The sequence below is a fragment of the Saxophila tyrrhenica genome, assembly GCF_035928015.1.
Source record: "Saxophila tyrrhenica strain CCFEE 5935 chromosome Unknown scaffold_1, whole genome shotgun sequence".
Lineage (NCBI taxonomy): Eukaryota > Fungi > Ascomycota > Dothideomycetes > Mycosphaerellales > Extremaceae > Saxophila > Saxophila tyrrhenica.
In genome coordinates this window covers 1,507,790-1,528,638 of record NW_027041733.1, presented here as the reverse complement: position 1 = coordinate 1,528,638, position 20,849 = coordinate 1,507,790, and the positions used below count along the sequence as shown (strand labels likewise).

General features: G+C 54.4%; 12 protein-coding genes across 12 annotated transcripts; 3 read left to right on the top strand and 9 right to left on the bottom strand.

Moving 5' to 3' along the window:
* Positions 1-306: 306 nt before the first annotated feature.
* Positions 307-1,910, bottom strand: LTR77_000683 (uncharacterized protein; the record flags this gene model as incomplete). The annotated part of the gene is made up of 2 exons (XM_064797948.1): positions 307-1,703; positions 1,886-1,910. 2 exons carry the CDS (start codon positions 1,908-1,910, stop codon positions 307-309), a joined length of 1,422 nt encoding a protein of 473 aa, XP_064664182.1.
* A 2,412-nt stretch (positions 1,911-4,322) lies between these two features.
* Positions 4,323-5,139, bottom strand: LTR77_000682 (uncharacterized protein; the record flags this gene model as incomplete). Its single annotated transcript, XM_064797947.1, has 2 exons — positions 4,323-4,616; positions 4,669-5,139. The coding sequence occupies 2 exons, from the start codon at positions 5,137-5,139 to the stop codon at positions 4,323-4,325; spliced, it is 765 nt and encodes a 254-aa protein (XP_064664181.1).
* Positions 5,140-5,662: 523 nt separating this feature from the next.
* LTR77_000681 (uncharacterized protein) lies at positions 5,663-6,241 on the bottom strand (the record flags this gene model as incomplete). Its single annotated transcript, XM_064797946.1, has 2 exons — positions 5,663-6,178; positions 6,233-6,241. 2 exons carry the CDS (start codon positions 6,239-6,241, stop codon positions 5,663-5,665), a joined length of 525 nt encoding a protein of 174 aa, XP_064664180.1.
* A 788-nt stretch (positions 6,242-7,029) lies between these two features.
* Positions 7,030-7,484, bottom strand: LTR77_000680 (uncharacterized protein; the record flags this gene model as incomplete). The annotated part of the gene is made up of 2 exons (XM_064797945.1): positions 7,030-7,263; positions 7,323-7,484. The coding sequence occupies 2 exons, from the start codon at positions 7,482-7,484 to the stop codon at positions 7,030-7,032; spliced, it is 396 nt and encodes a 131-aa protein (XP_064664179.1).
* Positions 7,485-7,686: 202 nt separating this feature from the next.
* On the bottom strand, positions 7,687-8,409 carry LTR77_000679 (uncharacterized protein; the record flags this gene model as incomplete). The annotated part of the gene is made up of 2 exons (XM_064797944.1): positions 7,687-8,317; positions 8,354-8,409. The coding sequence occupies 2 exons, from the start codon at positions 8,407-8,409 to the stop codon at positions 7,687-7,689; spliced, it is 687 nt and encodes a 228-aa protein (XP_064664178.1).
* Positions 8,410-8,666: 257 nt separating this feature from the next.
* On the top strand, positions 8,667-9,387 carry LTR77_000678 (uncharacterized protein; the record flags this gene model as incomplete). Its single annotated transcript, XM_064797943.1, has 2 exons — positions 8,667-8,705; positions 8,773-9,387. The coding sequence occupies 2 exons, from the start codon at positions 8,667-8,669 to the stop codon at positions 9,385-9,387; spliced, it is 654 nt and encodes a 217-aa protein (XP_064664177.1).
* An 863-nt stretch (positions 9,388-10,250) lies between these two features.
* LTR77_000677 (uncharacterized protein) lies at positions 10,251-12,255 on the bottom strand (the record flags this gene model as incomplete). The annotated part of the gene is made up of 4 exons (XM_064797942.1): positions 10,251-10,501; positions 10,554-11,945; positions 11,997-12,108; positions 12,166-12,255. The coding sequence occupies 4 exons, from the start codon at positions 12,253-12,255 to the stop codon at positions 10,251-10,253; spliced, it is 1,845 nt and encodes a 614-aa protein (XP_064664176.1).
* Positions 12,256-13,001: 746 nt separating this feature from the next.
* On the bottom strand, positions 13,002-14,072 carry LTR77_000676 (uncharacterized protein; the record flags this gene model as incomplete). Its single annotated transcript, XM_064797941.1, has 1 exon — positions 13,002-14,072. The coding sequence occupies one exon, from the start codon at positions 14,070-14,072 to the stop codon at positions 13,002-13,004; it is 1,071 nt and encodes a 356-aa protein (XP_064664175.1).
* Positions 14,073-14,472: 400 nt separating this feature from the next.
* Positions 14,473-16,185, bottom strand: LTR77_000675 (uncharacterized protein; the record flags this gene model as incomplete). The annotated part of the gene is made up of 2 exons (XM_064797940.1): positions 14,473-15,978; positions 16,129-16,185. 2 exons carry the CDS (start codon positions 16,183-16,185, stop codon positions 14,473-14,475), a joined length of 1,563 nt encoding a protein of 520 aa, XP_064664174.1.
* A 572-nt stretch (positions 16,186-16,757) lies between these two features.
* TMS1 (Membrane protein tms1) lies at positions 16,758-18,337 on the top strand (the record flags this gene model as incomplete). Its single annotated transcript, XM_064797939.1, has 3 exons — positions 16,758-16,852; positions 16,924-17,548; positions 17,606-18,337. 3 exons carry the CDS (start codon positions 16,758-16,760, stop codon positions 18,335-18,337), a joined length of 1,452 nt encoding a protein of 483 aa, XP_064664173.1.
* Positions 18,338-18,706: 369 nt separating this feature from the next.
* LTR77_000673 (uncharacterized protein) lies at positions 18,707-19,840 on the bottom strand (the record flags this gene model as incomplete). Its single annotated transcript, XM_064797938.1, has 3 exons — positions 18,707-19,081; positions 19,145-19,704; positions 19,831-19,840. The coding sequence occupies 3 exons, from the start codon at positions 19,838-19,840 to the stop codon at positions 18,707-18,709; spliced, it is 945 nt and encodes a 314-aa protein (XP_064664172.1).
* A 233-nt stretch (positions 19,841-20,073) lies between these two features.
* LTR77_000672 (uncharacterized protein) lies at positions 20,074-20,842 on the top strand (the record flags this gene model as incomplete). The annotated part of the gene is made up of 3 exons (XM_064797937.1): positions 20,074-20,124; positions 20,177-20,748; positions 20,806-20,842. The coding sequence occupies 3 exons, from the start codon at positions 20,074-20,076 to the stop codon at positions 20,840-20,842; spliced, it is 660 nt and encodes a 219-aa protein (XP_064664171.1).
* Between the last annotated feature and the right edge of the window lie 7 nt (positions 20,843-20,849).

Below are 20,849 nucleotides of genomic sequence, written 5' to 3'. Positions count from 1 at the left end.
GTTGAGTGACGCCCAGAGAACGTCGCAGATCGACGGTCAGGAGTGAGAAGAAAGCTTAAAACCGTTAAGATCACGTGCCAGCAACAGTATCACCATTGCAAATCTATCGAAGGTCATTTCACCGGCACCATCTATACTAATCCCATGCTCGATATGAGCACAGCTCTGCATCCCATCCACACCATTACAATAAGCGAATGTAATTGATCGACGCCAGGTCATCCATCATGCTTTTCATCCATCCCGTGGGGTATCTTGTGCAAAACATATATACAAACTCCAAGCATCATCCATACTATCATAGTCCTACAACGCGAGGCCGACTTGGCTGGTCGGTGTCATGACCACGGGCCAATGGTCCTCCTTGCCCTTCTTGGCGTCGAGCTCTCCGTATCCGCAGAGTGTTGGCGCCGGCGAGAGCGGCGTGACGCGTGACTCGCCAGTGTGAGAGCGGCTGTGGCCCTTGGTGGTGGGAGAGGAGGCCGCGGTAAGGGAAGGCGACTCCGACTCGGTCAATGTGCAGATGGAGTTGTGGGAGACCGATCGCTGCAATGGGCGTGGGCTTGACTGGCACTTGTAGAAAGGCTCGCTGCTTGGGAGATGCGACACTGAGGCGGATGGGAAGATCCCGGACAGCCATCCTGACACTCGCGAGCTGGCTCGTAGCGTTGCGGATGCCGAGCGGCGGAGGACTGGTCGCTCGACAGCAGTGTCCGAAGCCATTGGGGTGCGGTAGTACGACTGCGCTGTGATGGGCCTCGAAAAGGCAGAGCCAATGTCGTTGAGAGTCTCTGCCCTTGCGCGAACCTGCATTCTTGGAGCAATGGCAGCTACGTGCTGATCTGGCGTGCCTGTCCTTGCAGCCTCAGCTCTGCGCTCCTCGACAATCGTATTCAGCTCCATGACTTCTTTCTCAAGCTCCTGGTCTTCGTTCCCGGACCCACCACGCCGAATTGACTGTTGAGACCGCTTCCGCTTTGGCCGCATGCGTTCGTTGGATGGCCGAGAGCTAAGGGAAGATGCGACGCTAACGTCACCACCATTTGCTCGCCGCAAGGAGCTCGACGACGACCGAGATGATAGCGAAGGCCTTGTAGCACGTTGCTCGTGGAATACCGCTGCTCGCTGCTCGGTGGCAATGGCAGCCGGCTGTGGTGGCTGCGGCAATGGCCCTACTGTGCTACTCCGCTGCTGGCATCTGGTGAATGGGCTGTCTCGGTGGGCCCGGTATGATTGGGGTCGGCCATCAACTGGCAGAAGGTCTTCCGTAGACTCAGAACGCTCATGCTTGACTGTCTTGTCCGCAGGTCTTTCAACGGGGCTGTGAAGTTCAGGTGGCACAGGAGATTCGCGAAGCACAACAGGTCCAAGCCGCAGAGGCACTAAGCTCAACCTTTGTGCTTCTGTCTGGTCGATTCGTCGGAATGCGTATGGTGAGCTGATGCTGGGACGTGCAGCGTGGCCGGGCTGGTGCTTCGGTCTATTGGCGAGAAGTGACCACCGGTTGATCAATGGCGCCTCATCAAAATCCAAAGGCTTGATCGAAGGTGGTCTTTCAGACACGTGGGATCTGTGGCGATAACCTTCGACCAGGCCTTGGGGCTCGTCACCCTTCCAGACTGGCAAAGGGTGAGGAACTGGTGTGGCGGGCAGCTCGGCGAGTGGCAATGGCTGCTCGTTGCAGACTCCGACGCGTGTAGAGGCTGTGATATTGTTAGTCTGATCAGGCATGCGAGATCGATGAGCATTCCGTACGCCTGGACCTCTCCTTCTCCATTGGACTTTCATCGTCGTTTACAGCCGCACAGCAGCATAGAAGGGCGGCCCTGTTCGGAGAACGAGTTAGTATAGAGCCACACACCCAGTCTATAGCTCGTGTACTCACAGCCACCCTCTGTAATGTTGTCCATCTTCGCTGACGAAGAGGCCCATTGACCTCAAACTCGGGATTTCATGAATCTCAACAGCTGCCACTGACTGAAGGTAGAAGGAGCGAACGTGGCAGTGATGAAGAAGAACGTAAAGGAAGAGCAGCAGATAGACTGAAAAGAGAGCAAGGCAGAAGTAGGAAGCAAGGAGAATAGAGGTAGGAAGTCAAGATGCATAACGGACGAGCTTGCAGTAATTGCTCACATTCTTCGGCAGCATTGGGCAGGTACGACGCATCGCGGCAGCGCATGAAACAATCTCGCTCGGCTTCCCTCCTCGAATCTTCTGCTGCTGGCCGAAGCAAATCAGCGTCAGCAGCGGGTGTGGGAACAATGCAAGGCTGGACCGAGTGGGTGAGCGTGGCAAGCGGTGACTGGACACGCTGCCAGAGCGAGTTGGGGAGTTTGGGGGACAGGCGAGGACGGGCTAAGCTTCGGGTGGCTGCGGTCGAGCGACTGGGAGAATAGAGTCTACACGCTGATTGGTTGGTGGCAACTACACCATATCATGCCAGCGCTTCCCTGCTCTTAGCGGGAGCATCGGACTGCCTGTTCCTGACAGGTCGCGACGGTGGACATTTGAGACTTGAGACCTTCGTCAGGCCCGCATGATGAGCCATTGGTGAAGCATTGTTGGCTGCGATTGTAGGCGAGCCATCGGCCCAAGGCTCTACTGAAGTCATCGAACGCCTAGTGAGGTCCTCCTACCCCCGACCACGGATGATTGTTCCGAGCAATCTTAATCAATGCAGGGCTGTGGTCTCGACATTTTGTCAGTATAAGATTCTCACAAGACACCTTCCGCCCCAAGCTTGCGTTCATTACGGTTCTCGAGCAGATTCAGAATTTCCTCACACGGCCAATGAGCGTTATACACGACATGAAACACGTAAGGCTGATACTGCTGTATTTCCCAGCCATGTCGAAGCGACAAAATCGTTCTCAACCAACACTCTGACGTCGCTTCTCGCCCTTGGCCAGTCTAGAATTGTCGAAAGCTCATTCCAAAGCGACAGTGGCTGGCTTTGATGGCTGATCTTCACCACCGTCATCAACAACCATCCGCTGAAGGGACATGTGGTGCTGTTTGGGCGTCTGATCAAACTGCGCTGTCTGCCAGGACTGCTCCGCCGTGTGGAAGGGTCGTGGTGGCCGGAGGTTGGTAGGTTTAATGAGAGGCGAGCCTCTTGAAATTGCCACATCGTGCAATGTGCAGCGCGTTCTGCGCCTTATGCTTCAAGGCCATTCATTCCAGCTGCAGGAGTAGGCCCACGCCAGGCGAACAACTCGCGAGTCGGTCTGTGTCGGTCTTTCTGCAATCTCTCCATCAAACAGACCTTTGCTCAGCCAGCCATGGGGTTACAGCGGCATTAGACGCAGGCGCTCTCGAAGAGTCTATGCCGAAACGCTCTACACCCTCACTTTGCACGGACGAGCAGGCATACTGAAGCGGTTAGCCCTACTGCCGCTCTCGAGCCGTCGCCTGGCAGGGTTGACGGGGAATCGTTACTCCGTGACTGACAGGCTCCGGTGAAGGCGACTGATGAGGAAGCGCTGTCGAGCGTGAGTGTGGCTCGGAGGAACATCGACTTGACAGGATCCTTGCTTATCGGTTCGTAAAGGAGTGATCAAAGATTGCCGGGCTCAGGAGTCCGGCCGTATGCGCATAGCCAGCCGGTGCATTGTCGAGAAGGTAGCAAGCTGTCGACAGTCAACGCGGCCCACGGGGGTCGGAGTGAGCCGTATGAGGGACCTTCTCACAGACAATGACCGCAACCTCGTCTCGGAGAAGACTGTCAGACGTGTCTGGATGGCCCCTTTCACTGTCTGCTGCTTGGGTAGGTGCCGAAGCTGATGCTCCTCTATCATAGCATCTTTTGCTAAGGAAACGCATCAAGGATTAGATGGAAGGAACATGCCTTGCTTTGGAGGGCGGTGGGTTCGAAAACGATGTAAATGTAGCTACCGGTAAGTTATGATGGAGACTGACACTACCTTACCTTACCGTTGCATGGAGTTGACTGACGGTTGTGTTCACCTCACATATGAACTCTGCTCGGTCGGTGAGTTTACGCGCAAACCCCCTTCCGCTGTGACAGTCCTGCGGGTGCTCCCAGAACTGCCGTCGAGATGGCCATCTGGAGGCTGTAATGAATGTTGATGGCGGAATTCTGGTGGAAGGAAGCGAAAGCGAAAGAAAGTCGGTGGTCCTGGCGGGTGGCCGAGAGCGGCGATGAAACGCAACACGCCAGAGACGCGTAAAGGGCTTGCATAACATTACAACTTGACAACATCTCGCCACAACACACGAAGACAATGGGAACCCCAAGAATTTTTCGGACGGCAAAGAGTATGGGCAACTGGCTCGTTGCGCCAAAAATGGCTGGTGAAGACTCAATCGAAAAACTCCTCCGACCCCAGCGCTCGCGCCAGCTTATACACCACCCTTTCCACCTGCTTTGCTTCACCAAGAATCCGTTTCGCGCCCGGTGTACTCTCCAGCTCAGAGAGCATATCAACCACGTCGTCGAGTTCATGCACTGCCAGCCATGTTGGCGGTGCCGGAGCCGGGGCGTCAGAAGTGGGTAGGCCCTTCAGCGCCCTCGACTGCGCGTTCGTGCGAGCATATTGCAAGTGGTACAGGGTTGACCGATTGTGGCCTTTGACTTTCGACGCTGCTGGTATGTGCTGCTCGCTGTAAGTGTCCGGATCAAGGCCAGGGCTGCAGGAGAGCACTCACCTCCTCCTTGAACCACTTCTCAACATCCTTCTCTGACGTACCATCGCCCGGCTCAACCCCAAACACCACAAGACAAGGCGCCGCATGGTCCCTCTTCTGCTTTGGCTCCGTCTTATGCACCAACCCCAAATACCGCACATCAAGATCCGCCAGGTCATAGATGATCCCGCTGCCAGGTAACATATCGCTCTTTACACGAATGTTTCGAAACTCATCTCCTTGGGTAAACGCCAGATCCTGCATCGGATAGAAGGCAAGATAGACTTTCTCTTTATTCTTGTTCTTCTCGTCGAAGTTGGCGTCGCGGTATCGGAAAGCTGACTTCATGCCCGAGGTTTGAACTATTTCATCGATGTGGTCGTCGTCGTACCATTTGAAGTATGTCTTTTCGTCCAGGAGGTCAGTGCGGTCGATCCTAGACGTAACATACAGCAGGCCTGGGCCGCGGACTTTTGGATTGGGTGATGCCATGTTGTGCTGGATCCTTGAGAGCAAACAAGGTCAGGTAGGTTGATCTTGCTTTGCAACTCCAGCAGATTTAACTTTCAGAAACTGATCGGATCCTTCTTGCCAAATGCTCCAAATGCTCCGCGAACAGAGAACTATCTAGAGTTGCCTTCGTGATTCGGGGAAGCTCAAGAAACAATCGTTCAGTGTCTGGGGAAAGCTTTCCAAGCAGACGACTGCGGGCTACCTCGTTCATCAAGACAATTGAACTACAACTCGGCTATGCACCGAATACTGGACAGCGATGTCTCTGTGAGTATCTGTTCTAGGCATGGAAAGCGGCGCAGTGGAGGTTGCCCTGTGACCGTGATGCCGAATGGACAGACACGGCTATCGTTTTCCACAGCAGACGTCCAGCCTCGATGAACAAAGTATACTGCGAATAACCGTAAGGCACAATAACAAAAACGTCCTCATGATCCACAATATTCTACCATACCCACGATGCTGCTTTTACACACTTCGTGACGTAGGTATATCAACGTCACTACCCCCTGTTCCCCATCATCTGCTCCAAACTCCAACTTAATACCTCGACAGCATTGCCCCACTGATCTCTCAAATACAATGCTTTGTCGCCATCAAACAACTCAATCGTCTCACCCACCCTCACCGCACCATCCTCAAACGCCTTCTCCGCCACAGCATCAGGATCCGGCGCCGTCACTGCAATGTGAAAATAGCCGCCACGCTGATACTGCTGCTCAATAGACCACTCCTTCTTGATTTCCTCGGCGTCCCTCACCGGTGGATCGATGAATTCAAAGATCTTAAAGCCCACGCCGTTTCCAGTGGCCAGGAAAGCAATTTTCACCTTCTGCAACTTGTCGCCGTAGACTCTGAACAAAGGAGAGTCGGAGCCATCGGTAGAGCGATCTGCTGAAGCATCGTTCGTTATCCTGCGGAATCCAAAGGGTTTGCTATGCCTGTCGGCGGCTTTATCGACGGATTTCACCGAGATGCCGATGTGGTTGAATACGAGGTTTTGGTTCTTGTACGGGTGCTACGGAGCTATGTGAGTCGAGGAGAGCTGTTCCCAAAGAGGACCAACACACACAGGTACCATGGCCGAAAATCTGAAATGATCGTTGGAAATATCTCCAGGCGAAGCGTTGTCATCAGATCGTCAGTTGTTCGACTACTGCAATTGCCACTTTTTGACTGGACGGGAGATGCGAAGCGGATGAGGGAGATGGGGGCTTTATGGCTCAGCAACTCACCCTGCTATACCCTATGCCTACCGGAAGAACGTGGGAAGGATGCTTCTTCGTTTTCGTTTCGCAAGGTGAGCACTGCACCTTACCAGAAAAATGATGGCCCCCACGCGAAGCCATGCCTGTCAGCATCCATGGGACCCAACCGAGCTGAATGCAGTTCTGCAGATATGTGTTCCGTAGAACAGAACTTGCCACTGAAGGAATAACTTAGAAGGGTTCGGTGGACCAGAGTGCGTAGCTACGAGTAGGGCTACTCCACTTCTCGGCCGTACGAACAGTCAAATCCCTCATTAGGCACCGCGCCGCTCATGGGATCAGGGAGCATTGCCTGAAAGGACACACAGCGACAAGGCAGTCCACGGAGGCCTCTCCTACCACTTCCCCAGACCTTCTCATTACCATTCAAGCACTCGACAGTGAAAGCGGCCCAGCGGACGTATTTGGCAGGCCTTCTCTCAGAAACATATAAATCTCAGAAGGCATCGCTAGCCTCAAGGGCGGGCTTTTCTTGTCTGTAAGAAGATCCACCACATGGCTCGCTCTGACCCGGTGGGCCGCTTTCAACGTCCATCGATTGCCAGTGCCCTTGCACGCTACTAATTCGCAGTTTAGACATGCTCTCGATGTGATTCCATAGCTATCGGGGCGCTCTATCACCAATCACCGTATTGTCATATCCCAGCATGATCGTGATAGGATGCTTGAGAAACTGCTTCTCATCAGGCAATATCTTGTCCAAAAAGTCCTGGTCCGCAGAGATCTCCTGCCAGGCTTCCAGATCGTCAACCCATACCTCGGCGATTCCATCGAAATCAAGAGTTGGATTCCCCCATGAGCGGGCGACCTCTTTCATCTCGGGTGTGGCATGGTGCTGAGACAGAGCATGTCAGCAGTCTGGACTCGAATGGAGCGGCCTTGAGCTTGAGATACTTGGTTGTACCGCCTGACTTTGTCCATGAATGTCTTATTGCTCAAGGCAAGGTCTGCGTGAGTTGTTCGCCAGTACTCGCTGAACTGCTCGTTTGTGAGGTCATCACGTTTTTTGAGGCAGAGTGTGACCTTGAGGTACTTCTTCTCGGTCGGGAAGGACATATTGGCTGGTCGTTCGAGGATACCGGGCATGGAGCGTGGCCTATTCCTTATCTTTGAACAGCCATCGGGAAACGTTTCGCGAGCCTGCGGGGTCGACCGTAGGCCGAACAAATGCTTCGTGAACTGTGATATCTGGTGACGTGGCCGTCCAGGAAGACGAATGGTTGCTGGCTGACGATGGCCCCCGGAACGCTACAACAAGCTACAGCTTCGCTCCAGACTTTTCGCCTCTGACGCTCTGCACCGCCGCCTCCAAGTCCGGGATGTCGTCTGCCCTCTGCGCCGGCCCTCCCCATCTCACAACTCCGTCCCCATCCACAGAATACGTCCCAGCAGTCTGCCATCGCGATCCGCTCTCCGTCGGTCGGTTCCAGACCCCCTCTGTCCGCCCGAGCTTCCAGACAGAGTACATACTGGCTGGACTCAGCGTATGAGCGAAGCTCGAGATCCCCAGACCCCAAGCAGCGTATATCTCGACTTTGTCGTCCACTACAATACGTAGGTTGGATGGTTCGCTGCCAGCTTGTGGGAGGGACCGAAGCCAGGTGGTTGTTGCCTCCTCATCGCTGTGTGAGACGGCAATGAAATCGAGGTCCTTGTTGTCTTTGGCAATTTCTCTGAAGTTGAGAAAGGTCTTCTCTGCGAATGGGCATCCGCAATGGCGAAGGAATGTCAGGATAGCAGGTCGACCGGGTTCAAGCTGCAGTTTGGGAGTGTTGAGTGCTTTGCTTCCGACCTGGGGCACTTCTGCTGTTTCTGGGGCATTTGGGGACCACCATGAGTTCAGTTCTTGCTGGAAGGTCATCTTTGTCAGTCGTTGTTGATCTGATGTCCTGGAGAATGGTGCTGTATTGATCCCGACGACGAACGAGCAGGGATTGAAAGGACCTCGGTCGTTCTTTCGCCGGTTCGAGACCCCACCCATGACGTCGATGAACAGCCACATCGACTTCCCAAACAGGAGTCTGCGGTTTCTGTGGCGCTGTACAAGCATCCAGGATCTTGTGGATTCCAGACAGTTGGTTGTGAGCGTGGGCGTGGGTGTGTTGACGTAGCAGGTATATGGTAGGTCTGTCCCACTCTGTAATCTTCCTCTTCCATTCATCTCATTCACATCCATCCAAAATCCTCTACAGGAAACAAGCAGAATTTCTCTCCCAGTTCAAAGAGCACATCGACAGGATGGTACAGGTACTCGAAAACAAAGTGGTGAAGCTGGAGGTAAGAGATGCCGCTGGGTAACATTCGAGCTTTACATGACTTCGAGTGCTGAACAGCTTGCCCGTAGGTGATGCCAGGAAAGAGTGAGGAGCAAGTCCAAGAAGAGACGAAAGATCAAGCCCAGTCAACCGCCAATACCGCTCAAGACAAAGCTCAATCTGCCTCCAAAAGCGCCCAAGATTCTGCGTCAAGCACTGCGGGTGCTGCACAGGACAAGGCTCAAGGAGCACAACAGCAAGCCTCCGAGAAAGCTCAGACATGGTCTGAGTCCGCACAACAAAAGGCGCAAGGAGCACAGGAGCAAGCTGGACAATACCAGTCCCAAGCAGGGGACTCACTCAAAGGCTACGGCGACACTGCTCAGCAGACTGGGGAGGGCTACGTGCAATCCGGTGCCGATGCCGCCAACAACGCTTCGAAGAGCTACTTGCCTGAGAGTGCTCAGTCGTATGCTGGATCTGCTGTCGGCTATACGAGCAACTTCGCTACTGGGACGGTAGGCGCTGTTGGAGGTGGTGTAAAAGATGTGGGTGATACTGTCGCCAACGCCGGTTATGAGACTGTGTCTGGCGTCGGAAAGGCTGGGTACAACGTCGGTGGGAACCTTGGGAACGCTGTGATGGGAAAGAAGAGCGAGGAGACGTCGACTGAACAGAAAGATGCGAGTGGTAGCACATCATGATGGCTCCGCTTGGAGGAAGACCTATCTAGCTCTGTGCTTAGACTGATGATTTCGACGGCCGCAGCATGAATTGAAAGCGAAGATATCAACAATGTGTTAATTTTGCAGAGCGAGACTCACCATTTGTTTGAGCGTCATCCCGTAGTACGAATTTCATTCAACGATCTTATGGACGCCTTTTAGTTAAGCAAAATTATAAGCCTTGGGACAGTCGTCTCATCGGTCCAGCGCCAAGCGTCTGATCGCGTGAACGTTCGAGAGTCCAACCACCAACAACACCATTCAAAGTACCTACCAAAAGGAAAACCACTCAATTATCCAACACGTGTTGGAGTCTGGACATATCTAGAGTGTCAGACAGGCAAAAGACAAAAAAGAAAGCCGGTTGTTCGCAAACTTGGGATTGAACCAAGGTAAGAGGTAAACTCTTGCATCTGAATATTCCCTTTAACCAATTGTTAGCACGAGATCATCATTCTTGAAGGAGGAGACTACGAACGATGCGGGGAATCGAACTGGGTTTATCGTTAGAAACGATTGGAGGAATGGCGGGCTGTAAGGTAGTCCTTACCCCCGGCCTTGTCGGCGCTGAGGCAATGGGCCATGAGAGCGACAAATCCTAGCCACTAGACCACATCGGATGACTAAGATGGAACAGAAAGCAGTCAATCTGTATATAAATGTTTATATTGTTGGATGACCGAGATCGGAAGGAGGTTTGACATGTGAAAGTAAGCTCCAAAGGTTGTTCTTGGCAGAAGCAACTCCAAGTTCACTTTGAGATACCACACGGACTTCCAGTAAGCGGATAAAGTTAGGACGAGCCGAGCTCTCTGACATCTTGAACTGTATCCGAGTCTATCTCAACCAACAAGCGTAGCCTTCCCACCCCCAAACTTCCCCTGCGGCCCATCCAGATGCGCGTCCAAAATCGCACACCTCCCCCCCTTGACCGCCTCAACAGCCTCCTTCAGCTTGCTGTCCAACTCCTCCACCGTTCCTGCATAGCCCGCCCATGCCTGTCCACCTGAAGCCGCTTTTGCGATGCCGGAATAGTCTGGTGTCGGAGCGAAGGAGATGTTGAGGGCTTTGTTATCGACTTTGGAGCCCAGACCTGTTGGGTGCACGAGTTGTAGGGACTTGCGGGGAGCGTTCCAGCCTGTGACTATTTGTTAGTCGATGGGATGAAGGAGGAGGAGAGGAAGGAGGCTTGCCTTGGTTGTTTAGCACGATCACAAGCACGGGGATGTTGTACCGCTCGGCGATCCAGTAGACTGAGCCAGGGACACTGAAGAGGTATGTTCCATCTCCTACGATCTGGCAGACGAATTTGCCTTTGTTCGTGCCGCCGTTCTCAAAGTCGGTTGCGAGTTTGATGCCCAATGCTCCGCCTCCTGACCATCCCAGACCGCCGCCGCCGCAGTTGATCCATGAGCCCGGGAAAGTAGCTTGAATTTGATCCGCAACGAATGCAGTGTTTGTTACGGCTTCGACGGCGAAGATTGCATCCTTTGGAACCGCCTTGCGTACCTGGCTTATCAGATATGAGCAGCCAAAAGTTCCATCGTCGCCTGCTTTTGCTTGGGATGAGATCGTTTCGAGACGCTGCTTGTGTTTTTGCTTAAGGTCAGACCACCGTTTTTCGAACGCTTGACCGCCTATCCGATCCTGCATGTTCGATTTGATGTGACCAGCGATCTGTCGGACGGCAGTCTCAGCATCAACGCGGTATCTGGCAATCGCATCGATATAGAAGACCGGCATCTGCTGTTTCAGCGTATCGACATCAATGTGAACGATCTTCGCCGACGACTTCGGCTTGCACTGCGTCGGGATCCAAGGCACATCACAGTCCAGCACGATAATAACATCCGCCGTCTTGATCGTCTCATCAACCCCATACCTCAGCCCCAACCACGCCGGATGATCAGCAGGAAAGCACATATCACTTCCTCCCGTATCCAGCACCCTCAACCCCTTCACCGTATCTGCCAACTCCACAAGCGCACATACAGCTTCGTGGTTCCGTCCACTATACCCCGTAACCACCAACGGCTCCTCAGCTCCCACAAGCAAATCCGCCACCATCTTGATCTGCTTGTTAGTCAACCCCCCAAGCTCCGCCGGCGTCCAGTGCGCCTGGTTGATAGCATAAGGCTCAATATCCTCCTCCATTGCCTCCCTCGACCCCAACAAATAGACCGGACCCCTCGGCTCGCTCGTCGCGAAACTCAAGGCCCGGTTCACCATCTGCTTTACATTCCTGCCCCGCTTGATCTCAGCAGAGTACCGACAATACTGCGCGACGATGGCGCGTTGGTCCGGGACGTCCTGGATCCAGTGGATGTACTCCGTTCGAGAGCCGCGGTACTCGCCTTCGATAGTGACCGGGGAGAGGCCGGCGAAGATGAGGATGGGAGCCCGGCCGCAGGATGCGTTGTGAACGGCGGCGCCGAGGCCTTGGGTGCCGACGTCGACGTGCACGATGACGGCTTGGGGTTTGTTGGTTAGGCGGGCGTAGCCATCGGCCATGGAGAGGGCGACCATTTCGTTGGGGCCTGCATTTCAATTGAGCAGCGGTGCTTGTAGGCTGTTCTGATAGCACCTACATGTGATGATACGCGGGAAGTTGCCTTCTTTCTCATTTTGGCCTTTGACGATTGCTTCGATAATGCTGGGGTGGTCGGAGCCAAGGTTGACGAAGCAGTGTGTAACGCCAGCCTGTACGACATATCAGTCAATATTTCACATAGGTACATGATTAAATCGAATACTCACATCCCACAATGCCTCGAAGAAGGCAAAACTGGCTGTGTGCCTAGTTTTCAGCCATTTATTAGTTGATTGCTTCCTCCCATTCGCGGTCATGCTCACATCTTGTCTCACTGTGCATCAGATCCAACCTGAGTACTCTTGCTTGCCGTCGCGTTAAAAGTCCGTCAAACGTATTGAAGGTCATATGGGAACCTCGAATATTTGACTGCCAGTCTGACGCGGTAGTTGCATCGGCCATGTTCTCCAGACCTTCGCTCCTCACGCCTTCCCCACACAGCGAGCGGTCCATTTCCACTGGCTCAATGCCGATACCGCTGCTCGGTCTCGGGGTTCTGCTAAGGCGGTATTACGCCGCTTTATAAAATGACAACGAGTAGAGCGTTGGCGGAATGTTAGCAAAATTGTCAAGAAATGGCATGAAGATCTATCTGTACCTTGGGTATGGCGCACAGTCAGGCTAAAAGCTCAGGCTCCCTGGCCCCTATCTTCCTCCTTCAACGGCTCCGTCCTCTCCCTTTATTTACACCGCCAGGTCAGGGTAAGCTGTGCAATGGACTTTCTCACAAACAATGACCACCCGCTGACGAGAGTGATGTGGCCTTCTAGCCGCAATCTTGTATCGGAGAAGACTGCCAGATGTCCCCTGGTGGCCCCATTCGCTATCTTTTGCTTGCAGGGGCAGCCTCGTCGACGATGTCTTGGTCGCTCTCAAATGACATCGTGCGCATTCGTAGCGAACACCAGCCAACAAACCAATCTCCTCGCCACCTCTCATTTCATTGTGCCTTGCACTTACATGATGTCTGTTGATGGGGCCACTCAAGTCCAGTAGGCTGGAATCACAGTAGTCTCTCCGAATCGCTAAAGATGAGCAGGCGGAAGTACAAGTATAGTAGATTGGGGAAGACCGTGGCCGCGTCCCTGTGAAGGCGTTCGAGCACGAGATCGCTGCTATAGAGCGCGTCGCCCGCCTTATCGGAGTCCAGATCGTTGAGCTGTGAGGCCCAGACGAGTCGGCGAATGCGCGCACCAACTGCTCGCCAGAAATCGGCAGCGTGCTCGACGTCTTTGTCTCGCATCGCTGCGTCGGCCTCGACTGGTGGTGTCCCCTGCACATTGAGGTGCAGCTCGTTGATAGAGGCAAAAACGCGACTATCGCCATTGAAGACCGAGGGAGGACGAAACATCTTGATCGGGACGCCAAAGGTATTGCTGCCGATCTGGAGGTACCCGGGAGAGAGACCTGCTGCGTCTATGCGACTGAGGATGAGGGCGATCTCGGCGGAGCAGTCAAGCTTGTCATGGTAGGTCACGAGCTTGCCATATTTCTTCTCAAGCAATCGCAGTGGCAATGCCGCGTTATCTTCAACACCGTCTATCTGTCGCGCGATCGTGAGGTCGTGTTCTTGGTCGACGATGTGGATGCTAGGGATGTCGGATCGCTGGGCGCACTTTTCAGCGTAGAGTGTGAATATTTCGTCCAAGTATGCTGCAATCGCGCCCCCGTCCCCGGCCTGGTGCTGCATATCGGTTACGAAAGCGTTGTACTCTTCGCGAAGCACCGCATCGTTCGAGCATCCCTTATCGCAATGCTGCACCTGGTCATCTTCGGCAAGAAGCAGTCGATCGACATGGATACCAACACAGTCGACCCAGGTGCTGAGTTTCTTGTGCCTGAGGATGGCGCGTAAGTTGTACAGAGAGTAAGGCATCCAGAAGGCGCCGCGTACTATAGAGTAGCAGGTCCGGAATGTCCGGTCACTGGTGCGGAAATGGATGGCTTGACTGACGAGACGAAGGGTCAGAAGATCCGGGCGGGTGAGGTAGGAGACAATGTGGTCGAGAAGGTCGTTGGGTAGGTGAAGGAGCGGACTGCCACCAGTGATCATTGGCAACGAATGGAGGGCCATGTTCAATTGCCCTGCGAGTCCAGTCCAACGACGTTGAAGCAGTATTAAATGAGTGTGTTCTCTGGTCGGCGCAGAGATGCGTGGCAAGCCGTTATATAAGCCGCCAGCCAAGGCGGTCGCGTGCTTCCAGCTGAAGAGAGATGGCGCAGTGCTTGCAAGATGGACCGAACATGAATGGATGGTGGTGAAGCAAGATAGCTCGGGTGAAATGGTGGCTAGAGATTTCGCATCAGAGGTGCTGAATCGCTATGCATCCTTATCCTTGGTACATACCCCTGCCACTCTGCGCCCGTTGGGACGCGCCCAAGGGGGCCCAAGGGGGTGCAAGAGCTACACAGTCTGCACAAGCATACACGATGCAAAAGAGATCTATACAATATACATACTCACCCCATCAAAATCAAGGCTCATGCTCCCTCCCCTCCACTTCCCTCCCATCCCTCAACTGCTCCACCCGCTCCGTCCGTATACACCACAGCGTCCACAGAATCCCCACCACCGACGCCAACAGCGTGATCCAGTACGCTGAGCTGTAGCACGCCTTGCCCGCATCACAGACCAATTCCCCAGCATGCTTGCCGTCGCCACCCCTAGCTACGCTGTTGCCGTCTAAAATGCTGCCGTAGAGCAGGTTGAAGATGTTGCCTGTAGCGACGGGAGCGAGCGTCATGGCGCCCCAGTTGATCGCCATACCGGATGTGCCGAAGGCGTCAGCGACGAGGGCGGGGAAGACGCCGAATAGAGCTCCGTAGGCTAATCCTGTCAGGCTGGAGAGCAGGAAGAGATAGTGCGGGTTTGAGAGAATCATGGCCAGAACCTGCGCAACGGTGAAGATGCTCGCAGAGGCGACGAGAGTCCAGAATCGGGAGGAGTTGTGGTGGATGAGCCAGTCGCTACCAATGCCCGAGCAAAGGCGGCCGGTAAATGAGCCAAGGGAAAGGATGCCGACGTGGATGAGTTGGCGGCCTTGGATGAAATCGTGACTCACTTTGGGGTCGAAGTGGTACCAGAGGGCGCGGGCATCGTTGCCAATGTTGTTGATTGTCATGAGGCCGACGCCGCATAGTAGCCCGAGGATGATCCATAGTTGCCAGAATTTGGGAGTTCTGAGAAGAATCCAGCCGGAGATGTCTGGTTTGCGTGGCTGAGCTTTGTGGACTTTTCCCTCTGGGATATCGCCGGGGACAGAACCATCTGAAGACACGAGAGAGGCTCGCTCGTCTTCTCTCCCAACCTCATCGCCTGTGCTTGCTTTGCTGCTGTGTCTTGAGTGGGAACTTGTCCTCCGCATGCGATTGGAGCTTCCATCATCTGTCGAGACAGCCTCGTAAGACGAACTTGGTGGCACTGTTCTCAGGAACAGCATCCCCACAAAAACCAACGTCGTCGCTCCAATGGCCAGTAGAAGTAGGTAGGCAGAGATGTTGTCCGGAAACAAAAACGACGAAAGCGTAGTCCAGAAGAACGCACTCAACCCAAACGCACTCAACGGAAACGCCGTCGCCGTCCCCCGATGCTGCGGCCAGTTGAGCGCACACACCTTCAACGCCGCGCTGAAAGCCGTACAACTCGCGATGCCCGTCATCAAGCTGAAAAAGCACAGCGCCGGCACGCTCATGCTCCCCGGTCCTTTGTCGTATGCCGTGTGTAGTGGGAAGTATCCAACTGACAACCCAATAACTCCTACAAACACACCCCATCTTGGACCCCGCGAATCGATCAGCAGGCCGCCGGGGATGCCCATCGCGTACATTCCTATGTTGCCAAAGTTGCCGATGAGGTTCGCTTGGGTAGCGGTGAGTTCGAGGCGCTCGGCGAAGGCGGGTTCCCAGGCGGAGAAGGCTATCGGATAGTCAGCATCGAGGGTCTTCTGGCGAGGCTCTTGATTACTCGCCATAATTAGTGCCTGCAAACAGAAGGGCAAAAGGGTTAGCGAATGTCTCAGATACGGTAGGGTTTTGCCCATTACCACAACTCAACGCTATCGCTGTACCAGCGACCTGTAGGAAAGTATTGTGAGTATGGATCTAGAGCGGCGCATATGTGGCAGACGTACCACCGATAGGATGCGGGTCTTGCGGTTCGTCTGCTCAAGGGGCGCGGGTCCTTTCATGTTGGCGGCGGTTGCTCGCAACGTTCAATGATCGAGGAGTCGTAGACAGCCTCGACGACCAAACGTCAGCGACTGACAGGCCGGAGGTTAATGCTCTTCCTCGACGCCCTACTCGTCACTACCAAAGGTCGAACTTGGAGCGCCGCAGTGGTATAAAGCAGATGTACTGATCAACGAGCCATCTATCCCGTCGACCAGGAAAGGGAGCGACTGGAGAGTGTGTTGGGGTGAAGGAGGAGAGCGCGCCTGATCTTTTGAGATAGGCAGTTGAGAAGGGGGCAATGGCTTGCTGGCTCGGTCCGAAGCCGGTGATAAGATGGCCGTATACGAGTAGGACAGGCGTAGGACGGTGTGCAGCACAGCGGATTGGGCGCACTCGCTCTCGCAAGCCTGTCGTTGTACCTGGTAGTAATAATGCACACGTAGTCCAAGTCTGTCCCATCGATGCTCATCAAGCACTGCCAAAGAAGCGGGTGGCGTTCGGCTCCGCAGATCACGTGGCAGATCTGGAGACTTGACGTCGTCGCCTGGCTTCCTTCACCACCACCTCCACCCACCACCACAGCAACATCATGGGCGCCCTATTGAGCCTCCCGCTTCTCGCAATCCCCTCCATTGGGACCGTCGCAACCTTTGCAGCCAGCTGTTGTGGTGCTGCCACTTGCTCGTGAGTTTCCCCCATTCCGCCTGTGACAATACCATCACGTCTATAACAACACCGAACTAACAACTTTCCAGAGCCGTATGCTCTACTTGTGGAAAATGCAATAACAGTATTGCGACGCGAATCGCCTACGCTATAATCCTGCTCTTCAACTCGCTCCTCTCCTGGCTGCTTCTGACGGACTGGGCGGTTAAGAAACTACAAAAGGTCCTGCTCGACTATGTCACGATCGACTGTGGCGGGAACAACTGCTTCGGCTTCGCTGCCGTGCATCGCGTCAACTTTGCGCTGGGATTGTTTCATGTTGTGATGGCAATGCTGTTGATTGGGGTGAACAACTCAAAGGACAAGAGGGCGCCGATTCAGAACGGATTCTGGGGACCGAAGATTTTGGTATGGTTGGCGCTGATCGTGGCGAGCTTCTTCATCCCGAATCGGTTCTTTGAAGTCTGGGGAAACTATGTCGCGTTCGTTGGCGCGATCTTGTTCTTGCTGTTGGGGTTGGTCTTGCTGGTGGATCTGGCACATACATTTGCCGAGTACTGCATTGAGAAGATCGAGGATTCCGAGTCTGGTGTCTGGAGAGGTGTGCTCATCGGCTCGACGCTAGGGATGTACCTTGGAGCGATCGCAATGACGATTGTGATGTACATCTTCTTTGCGAGGTCGGGGTGCTCTATGAACCAGGCAGCTATCACGGTAAAACTTTCCCCACAAATCAACCCAAAGTCGTACTCATTCTAACCTCCCTCTCAGATCAACCTGCTCCTCCTTCTCGGAATCAGCGCCATGTCCGTCCACCCAACCATCCAGGCCTCTAACCCCCGCGCTGGCCTTGCCCAAGCCGCCACTGTCTCCATCTACTGCACCTACCTCACCATGTCCGCCGTCGCCATGGAACCGGACGACAAACACTGTAACCCGCTCGTCCGCGCCACTGGCACCCGAACCGCTAGCATCGTCCTCGGCGCCGTCGTCACTTTCCTGACCTGCGCCTACACCACCACTCGCGCCGCCACTTACGGCCTCGCGATGGGCAGCGGCAAAGGTCCCATTGCCCTCGACACCGAAGAAGGCTCAGCCAGCCACGGCATGGTATCCACCCAACCTGAGTCCCGTCGCGAGATGCGCGCCGAAGCACTCCGCCGGGCCGTTGAGTCGGGCGCGTTGCCAGCCTCTGCTTTGGATGATTCTGATGACGAAGACGACGAGGGCCCCGCCAATAAGAACGACGACGAGAAGAGCCGTACGCAGTACAACTACGCGCTCTTCCACGTCATTTTCATGTTGGCAACAGCGTGGGTGGCGACACTCTTGACGGGCAGTATCGGCGTGGATAAGGAGATTGAGAAGGGAGATTTCGTGCCGGTGGGGAGGACGTACTGGGCGAGTTGGGTCAAGATCGTAAGTGCGTGGGTGTGTTATGGGATTTTCGGGTGGACGTTGGGGGCGCCGGTCGTGTTGCCGGACAGGTTTGATTATTCGTAGACATTTCAGTGTAGTCGTACATGTAGGCACACGATCGACAGTGGAAGCGGCCCTCTGGGCATTTATCGCGCAGTCTTCTCCCAAACCCAAATGCATCGAAAAAGGCCACGTCACTCTCGTGGGCCTGGCTGGGCGTTTCTTGTCTGTGAGAAGGCCTATCGAAGCCATCACACGGCTCGCTGACCTTTCACGCTTGGTGGGAGGCTTTCACTGTCTCGCGCTTGGTAGGGTAGCTCAGCAAATTATCCATGTCACGTGCTCGAGCCAGTCCACTTGCATACATGTAGTTCTCGAGGTCTGAAGCGAACCCTACGCTTCTGGGAATCACCATCTTCCACGTTTCGGTTCTTGCTCACTGTGGGATAGTGCTCAAGAAACATCCATCTCGTCGCCCGCCGCCCCCTTCTTCCTCTCATCGACCCTCTTCTGCGTCGCAGCCTTCGCACCATCCACCCACCCCTCAAACTCCCCCTTCTCCGCCTTTTGCTTCGCCACCCCCTTCATCATCTCCCCAATGAACCCGACAAAATTGTGCCTCCGCAGGGCATTCTCCCAACGCCACTCCCTCCGCTTCTGCTCCTCCCTCCACACGCCCTCTTCATCTCCTTCCCGTCTCGCTTTCTCGCGTAGGTCCTCACACATCGCGAGAAGATTGAAGCGGATCTCCGTTGCTGGATACCGTTCTATGCGCCTCTGCAGTACGGGGACGACTGCGTCTGCGAAGATTTCTTTTGGGCACGCTCCCTGTTGACTATGTGTTAGCATCACCTCAGGCTTTTCTCAGAGAACAGGTTTTCTACGACTTACCACGTCGCCGTGTCGTATTGGAGCGGGCTGAAGACCGTCAATTTCATATAGTGTTGAGTTGATGCTGGTGTAGGCGATGAAGTGGTAGACGTCGTCATCTTCGGTGGCGATTTTGGTCTCGTCTGAGACGAAAGGGGAGGAGCGGGCAAAGGAGTTGTGAACCTCGCGAATTGGGTCGCTGTTTGAGAGTGCTTCGCCTCGCAGATCCGCAGGGAAGGCTGATGTAAAGTCCTTGAAGTCTTTGAGCGTGGACCCGATCTCCACGCCATCTTCGGGGTTGGCCTTGTTGAGCAGGACGGACAGCAGTGCTTGGGTGCCGCAAGCATTTTGAATCGTCTGCGCCGCGAACCAAACGGGCTGTTCTGATGCCTCTACCGCCGCATAGTCGAAGTCGCCGTCTAAGGGCTTATCCTTAGGGGCCTTCTCTCCAGTTGGGTATTTGAACAGAAAGATGACGCCAATGGGGGAGAGTTGCTGGAGGGATTCCGGATCGAGTGAAATCAGTTCTTCAAACTGGACGTTGCGGACCCCAAGAGTCTCGATCAAGAAGGTGAATACTCCTACACAAAAGCATTAGTAGATGCTTTAGACATTGGAGGATTTTGCTACCAGCGTCGCTCTCTATCGTGTTCCAGCCTGTGAGGTTGTTAGCGGTATATCAAACTGTAGCATGGCGATATGCGCACCTCCTGACATTTTCCTCTCCCTTTCTGTGGTAGATGTGGTTGTCTTCACAACCAATAGACTTTTTGATATCGGAGAGGGTTTAAGATTGGCGCTAAACCAGCCACAGCGCCACACCGTACGTCAGAGCTTCAAGCAAGCTCGAGCAAGGAAGAACAACACCCCAACAACACCACCTGGCACGTCCTCTCTTTACCACACCAACAACACCACAACCATACCACCACCTCCAAAACACGATCAAGATGTCTTACGCCGACGCCGCCAAGAAAGGACCCGCACAGTCCGCCGATGAGGTTCGTATCTCCTTAGCCTCCCATCAGGTATACCATGCTAACCCCCCTCCAGAAGATGCCCGATACCGTGCCCGAAATCGCCCATTCTGACAGCGGGATCCATTCGTTGGATTCCATGTCCTCCATCTCTCAATCTAACAGCCAGCCTTCATATGCCGATCAGCAGCTCGCCCACGAACGCGCTCAGGAAGCCGAGCAGAACACCCGCGAAGCCGCCGACGAGACCGCGCAACAAGCTAAAGAGTTCGGCCAACAAGCCGACGTGGAGCTACAGCGTCTGGAGAAGGAGTCCGGGAAGCGCTTCTCCCAGTTCAGCGATGACGCCAAGGCCAGCTACGAGCAATGGAAGAAGTCGGCTTCGAAGGACTTCGAGAGGGCAAAGAAGGAGATGAAGAAGGATAGCAAGAAGGCCCAGCTCGAGGCGAAGAAGGGCGCGGAGTGGGCGGATGAGAACAAGGGAAATCCAGTGCTCATTTCAAACGCGGTTGTTCTGACGGCGGTGGCGGGACTGCTGGGAGTCGGGGCGTACAGGCTGCATGCAAGGAACGAGCTAACAATGAAAGTGGTTGGCGCGTGGGCGGGTGTCGTTGGGCTGTTCGGTGTAGCAGACTACTACGTGAGCCAGTAAGTTGTTGATATGTCTGTCTGACTGAGTGAGACGATGTACTGATGTGGATATAGGTACTTCTTCCGCACCCACTACCCGACGAAGCAGTGAGGCCGCG